Here is a 7,209-nt window from a genome sequence, read left to right as displayed (position 1 = left end):
TTTAGCTTTAACAGTTTCGCCGTTTGAAATTTTTGGTTAATTTATAGATTTTAAGTAAAAATGTTGTGGTGCTTATTACTTTACATTTGCAGAACACATCCCATCAGCTATTTCTTATGAGTACATTTTGCATTTTATTTCATTTTTAATCTAAACGTTAAAAAAATTCAAAAAAGGTTTCAAAAAGTATTAGTTGGTTAAAATTTCAGCGGCACGCGTTTCCATCAGTTTCTCCATTGATGTTATAGATGCCATCCAATGGTCCAAGGTTGTGGCCATGCCGGCGATTTGTTTGCGACCCAATACCCGTGGTTGCACCTAAGATCCAATAAAAAAGAAAATACTCGTTATAATATGTAAATAATTTAAACAGAAGTTACAGTGTACGTACCCATGACATATTCACCACTCCAGCGACCTGATCTATTTCGCCACGTACTAAATCTTGCGCAAGCGCTTTCATTATTAACAATTCAACTTCGTTCAATGGCAGCGTTGTTTCCTTTGCAATTTCCTCGAACGATATCGAACGTTGAATAGCTGAACGTTGGAAAGTCATTTCCATTAGACAAAGTAATGAGATTTTTTTACGCAATTTTACTTCTTGCGCCGCCAAATCAGGAATCTTTGACCAAATTTTCTTCATCTCATTGAACCTGTTTATGAAAATATTATTTAAATAATGTATATAATTATTATTGTATACAGCACTAAGAATATACTTACTTTGGGATGTTGCCTGTATTAAATGCTTTCAATAATTCAACAAGCCACTCGTTGTCTGTGCCTTTCAACGACTCCAGAATTGGATGTGCAAGCTTTTTAAAAATGAATTACAAAAGAATTATACAATTTTTTTATACTAAACGAAACATACCAATTCACCGATATTATAAATGCCATCACCTAGCAATGCTGCTAAGCCAAGGAAAAAAGCTTGTTGCGCCCACTCATCTTTAGGATAATCATCGAGCGAACAGCCAAGGAATTGCAATCCACAGCGATAGTAATCACTGTGTTGGCCAACTCGCCGGTAGTACTGTGAGGCGAGCATATAAAATTTACCATGTACTGGTGTAACATTTCCGGCTTCTTCGAGCACATCACGCAATTCCTCAATTATTTTCTTTGTGGCGTCCAAATCATTAAGGTTGGTCAAATAAAGGTTACCTTGCAATACCTACAATTTTTCGATCTTTTATAGTGTCTAATGAATATTACAAAATTGCTTTTTACCCTAATATACCACACTGCTTCATCGCAAATATTTACTTTCTCCTTCAGTTTTTCTAAGAACTCAACGGCTTCCTTCTTATCGGAAATATGTTCTACTACTACCTCGAGTATTTGCACTAGCCCATATGGATTTATCCTGTAATCGGAAATAAATAAATAATATAAACTTTGGTAAAAGACTAAGTCAAATTTTACTCACTTCATTTCGAATGATGATATGAAGTTTTGGTATAATTGTAGCAAAGTATCCTCATCTTGCAGAGCGGGGTGACGAACAAAACGCGTTAACAAAATAGTCAATTCATTCCATAACCTAAAGTTCATAAAATATTAACCAAGGATTAAAATAAATCGAAAGACAATCGGAATCTGTTGGCGTCCTGCAACTTCTTACTTTTCGTTGTGCAAATCTTCGATGGTAGTCCACTCGGACGCAAGTTCCTTGTTGGTTGTTTTCTTTTGTGCTGCTAAATAAGCTGATACGTTTGCTGATGGTGCTGTCATTGCTACAATTTTTATAAACTTTTATTTATCTTTTAGAACAAACGTTTAGTTTCCGAAATTGGTAAGCAGGAAAAAATTTTTGCAAATCACAGACCCAACAAATTTGTCGAACAAATGTCAAAGACAAGATGAATGTCAGAACAGGGATAGATCACAAAACTTCCACTGGAATGCACTACCGGACGTCACTGGAATGCACTACCGTAAGTATAGGGTGATAAATAAATAAATAAATAAATCGGCAGTTGCTGCTACTGGTCGCAAGGGGTTTAACCCGTTGTGTACCGTGGAAAAAACTAGCACTTTAGTGGGGATATCCTACAAAGTCATGATCCAACTACACAAGATCTGACAAGATGAAGCAAAAGAAAGAAGTAATTTTCTGGCTGACGTTTGTAATTTAGGCGTCATGTTATTTTCTGTGAAAAGTAAACAAAGAATATGAAGACGAAGCATACCGATTTATTATTTTGTACGTGTTTTGCATCCAATCACCGCGCACTTCATTTTAATTACATTTGCACAGAAAATCACTTAAAAATCACTGAAATAAACCACCAACAAAATACACATAAAGAAAGAAGCAAAACAGAAATAGCAAACTTCAAAATTACGACGTCACACACTTTTTTCTCATTGCTATTACAAATGGCTGCTTCTCAACCGGTCAGATCTGTTCTAATTGGTTCATGCTACAAAGCAGCGAGAACCCTGCAAAAATCGTTGGACCATGTAATCTATTTGTTGTATATTGGAGTACTTACAAAAGTGTTCCTCTGTCATGCTGTAGCGGACCAACTCGTGTCTCTGCACCAGCTTATTGTTACGCGATCACTGCTCGTGTTTTAACGAAATGTGATTGAAGTTGATCATTTGAAAGCACATTTGCATGTCTGGCTGTAGCTGAACGTGTAGAGATGCTGGCTGTTATTTGTTTGCTCCCAGCATGTTTGGATTCGAATGCCGTCAGAGGCAACATGTAGTTTTTATTTTTGTTTTTGGTTTTTATTAGTTGCGAAAAAGCATCTGTGAAGTGAAGAACAAAAGCGTGTACAAACGAAAAAATATAACAACAATGCCATTGTTAATATGTTGGAGTAGTTTTGTGCTACTCTGATGTAATGCAGAGATGGAGTATATGGTCCTGCCGTAGGACATCGCAATGTTAATTGGACCATATTTTTTATATGAATTGTGGTTAATTTTGGAGTACTCGTTGGTCCTTAGGGAGTACTCTTGACATGCATGCATGGAGTAGTCGCGATTTTTGCAGGGAAATGGTCGGCAGCATGTAACGCAATAGCAGCGGTTATGAAGGGGCTAAGGACACCCGAATAGCTACGGCATAGCAACGGCGACTAACTTCCTTTCTCCCTCACGTTGTAGTGCTTGACATCATTCCCGTGGGGTGCAGAGTTCTAAGAAATAACATGCTTTTCCTGGTTTTATAGGGACACTTGAGAGCCCCTGAAAAAACTGTTAAGAATAAACAGAACGAGTATAGAATACTTGTAATTTATGAATTCTCCTGATATGAGCAATTTAAATATATAAACATTAGACATGTTGCAGTTGTTTTGTGCGAATTTTCTGGTAACACAGGTGAAATTGGAATTTTCTGCATTCACTGTTTAAAAAGAAAAAAGTGGTGTAGGAAAGTTTGATTTTCGGAAATAAAAACTGCTTTCGAAAGTCGCTATACATGCAAGGTCCTGTAATCACTTTTGGAAATTCTTGGGTTTGGCAGACTTTTGAAAAGAACTTGCAGTTGCACCGTCTAACTGCTCCTTTATTTTATTGACAGCAAATTTTTAACCTAGTTGGCATCTTTGGAAGTTATGTAAGTGGAACTCATTTATCATCTGTTTTTGGGTTCCACATTTTTTGACAGAGCTCTACACATTCCGTTTTGTTTGCTGTTCGTAAATACCTTTTTGGACGTTCTCTGCTTTGTGGCTAGGTTAGGTGTTGAGTTCCAGATCACTTGGTGCATAGTTGGTCTATTGTGCTGGCTTAAATCGGTGATAACTCGGAAGAAACAGAAAGTTTAGCATTCGCGTTAAAAGATAACATTTTGTAACACGTTCAATTAGCGAGTTAAATAAAGTGAAGTGAAATTGCGTGTCGTGCGCGTCTGAAAACGGAAGCAGGAAAAAGTGAAACTATCGGTCGATGCGACGAGCCATCAGTAACGTCATAAGCGGAAAGGCGTAAAGAAAGTAAAAGCAATAAAGAAAATTGAGGAAGTTTATTCGGCGGTAAAGAAAAATTGAAAAACTAAGAAAAAAGTGCAGGGAGATTTATTTTCACAATTATAGACGCGCGTGCAATAAGCCAATAGCCGCTTGTCAACTGCGCTGACCGTTCGGTCCGTCTTTTGCCAAAGTTTATTCATTATATAATCCATTTTTTATAATTTCATGAAATAAATTGTTTAAATTATTGACTACCATTGAAAGCTAATAGATTTGATCGCGGACAGAAGTGAAAAATTCCGGGCTACGCAATATAATCGCTTTCTATTCCTGTGACAAACGAACGAGAAAGCACGAGAAACAATCAGACAATCCACGATACAAAAATTGCAAATATATCACACCTGCGGCAATTCAAAGAGAACTGGAACAAAAGGTTAGTAGTTCGGCACATCACTCCATTACATATAAACTTTGTCCACATACATCCATATGTTTAGCCAGGCAGCACTGGCAAGCGCCGACACCATTCCATGCCATTGCGCGCGCCCTGGACAACTGTTCAATATTCATCAATTAAAGTCGTGCTAAATACAGGGCCGCGACCTCAACCAAGCTGGGAGCAACATAGACTCGGTCACTGGTGGTATATGCACATTAGTACGTTTACATACAAGCATATATCGTCGCTGGAATAATGAAATAGTGTAACATGAAAAGTATAGTTTTGAGAAAAACGAATTGGAAGTTTTTATAAACCATTACAAACCATACAAATACAATTTCATTTTTCGGGAATAAATTAGTGAGCCAAAGAGATATTTAAGAAAACTAAAGATTTTTTTAATAGATTAAAGGATTGTCTATCCAATGGTGCAATTATCGAATAATAGTGTATGTGGCATTTACACTGTTTCTTTATTCGAGCGACGATATAGTGTGTTAACAAACGCTGCAGCAGCAATGCTGCAGTTGCTATCGTTGCCAATATATAAATACAATATACGTACTACATATATACATATATGCCTGGTTCTGCAGCTGCTGGTTACTTGCATGTTTTTTGCACTTGTGGACCGGACCACTTGCTCTTATTTATGGCCCGTCTGAATTAATTTTTCTAGCACTTCACAGATGTGCTATGCACACATTATAAGGCACCACTTCTCCAATTGTCCACTTTGCAAGGCGTTTATTTGAATTGGTTTTCCGCTTTATTGCATTCCTTTGCTGCATTATTTATAAAAATTGTAGACAAGAGACATAGGATATCTAAAGCTGAGCAACTATAATGAAAGAATTAAGTAATAATGACTATGAATTAAAGATAATAAAAAAGGAATTTCTGTTGTTTAAGTACCATAATTATACATTAATTAAAAAAAAATACAAGTTCAGATCTTATCTGAATTTTCCGCATGTTTAGAACTGCTCAATTTCTTTGCATTTTACGCTGAAATGGTTCATAAGATTAAGTACACATAATTCAATTTTCCTACTAGGAAGAAAAATACAGGGCCGATGCGAGTAGTAATTCGACCGTTTCGAAACGAACGCAGGTTTCCACATTATTGCAAACAAACTTTGAAAAAAATTGGTAATGATTGGTACAGAAGATTCAAAAGAAAAGGAATAATGTACTTACATGCATATGTTGTCCAGCAAGACAATTCTTGTTCTATGAAATGGTGAAGTGAAAACGAAAAATTCAAACTCAGTAAAAATTTTATTTTTTCAACCTATATCATCACTTTTCATTTAATTTTAAGCGATTCGCGGTAATCAAATGCTATCCTATTAATATCTAGCAAGTAATTATTTGGAAAGTTTTTGTTAATTTGAGAAAATTATATTCTTTATCTTGTAGATGATGTTTTCGAGCAAAATGCGCAACTTTTCTTTTCACAGCCACAAAAATTGGCAAACAAAATATTTTCACTATGAAAACTTTTATTTTCATTTAAAAACAGATTCTTAATTATATGTAAAGTGGTGGAAAATACATATTTTCACTTCATATTTTCACAGAACAGGAATTGGCCTCAGAGCTGTATAATGATTGAACCATTTGAGTTTTCATTTGCTTTGTAATTTTAACCGACTTCAATAAAAGAAGTAGGCTATCAATAGGTCGGATATATTTTTTTATGCCCTTATTTCTAAGCTTTTGAAGGGATAGGCCTTCCGTGATCGATTCTCTACTACTTTTACTTTTTTATGGAATGACCAAGGCTTTCAAGGCCTTCTGATTCAGCTTCCCTTAGAAGGGAACAATTTTCATAAAATATTAATGAAACAGTTTGAATTTATCTTTCTAGTAGATCTAAGTACTATGATTTTTTTTATTTTTATTTGACTTTTAATAAAAGCTCTATTAAAAAATCTTCTAATAAAGCTTCCAAAGATAAGGTCTTATGGTAAAATCCCTTCCTGAAGGCGCATATTTAGAAAGGCTTCTCATTTTTCCGACTGGGATTATCTTGATTGTACATAATGTTTGGTTGAATGAAAACATCACTCTCCAAAAACGCTCTGGGAAATCTGTATGCTGTTACAACAACGTCAACAATAACTTGAGACTAGATGATTTTGATTAGAACTATATTAGAGAAGGAAGCAAAGAAAGGAAAGAAATCATTTTTAAAAAACTTCAAAAAGAATTCGTCATAATATTTTTTTTATGTACCGCATAACTTTGGACCACGTTAATCGATTTTTACATTTTTTTTTTTTAAAGGAAACGTGGCAGCTCAGAGGTGCTCCCATACTAATTTTGCTTAGATCCGATCATTGGATCATAAAGAAATTAACGGTACCCTTGAATTTTTGTATGAGAATTGATGTCGGTTTTATTTTTTGCTAAAAATCACTTGTTATTTTGAATGATTGCAGAATTAAAAATATACATAGGTCCCCACCCTGAAAAAAGAAAAAAATTATGAAATTTTACTTACATACATTTTATGAATTAAAAAAGCAATTGTGCAGCTCTGATGCATATCATTATGAGAGTAGCATAACTAACGAACATTAGATTATTATTTAGATTATTATTTTTACTTTCAAAATTTATTTTGCCCTGCATTCTTTCAAAAAATAACAACTTTTAAATTAACTTTAGATCACTAGCAACAATTATTTACATATTTTCAATTCCCTATTAATTTCTACTGCAATCGCGAAAGATTTTTAGAAAGTACAAACATACATACAAAAGCTGTAATTATCAAGGAATGAAACCGAAACCCAAACCGAAACCGTAACCGTTTAAAAC

The 7,209-nt window shown here is 34.9% G+C and overlaps 1 protein-coding gene across 1 annotated transcript; it reads right to left on the bottom strand.

Annotated features, from left to right (window-relative positions):
- LOC118738022 (26S proteasome non-ATPase regulatory subunit 13) lies at window positions 1–1,850 on the bottom strand. Its single transcript, XM_036468894.1, has 7 exons — window positions 1,631–1,850; window positions 1,436–1,549; window positions 1,237–1,372; window positions 878–1,180; window positions 727–818; window positions 392–656; window positions 1–318 (listed from the first exon to the last, which is right to left on the bottom strand). The coding sequence occupies exons 1-7, from the start codon at window positions 1,738–1,740 to the stop codon at window positions 190–192; spliced, it is 1,149 nt and encodes a 382-aa protein (XP_036324787.1). The 5' UTR covers window positions 1,741–1,850; the 3' UTR covers window positions 1–189.
- Window positions 1,851–7,209: the final 5,359 nt, after the last annotated feature.

Source organism: Rhagoletis pomonella, unplaced genomic scaffold (assembly GCF_013731165.1).
Source record: "Rhagoletis pomonella isolate Grant_MI unplaced genomic scaffold, Rhpom_1.0 Rhpom_scaffold_00004, whole genome shotgun sequence".
In the NCBI taxonomy this organism is placed as follows: Eukaryota; Metazoa; Arthropoda; class Insecta; order Diptera; family Tephritidae; genus Rhagoletis; species Rhagoletis pomonella.
The sequence above is the reverse complement of the archived record's forward strand: the minus strand, read 5'-3'. Positions and strand labels throughout refer to the sequence as shown.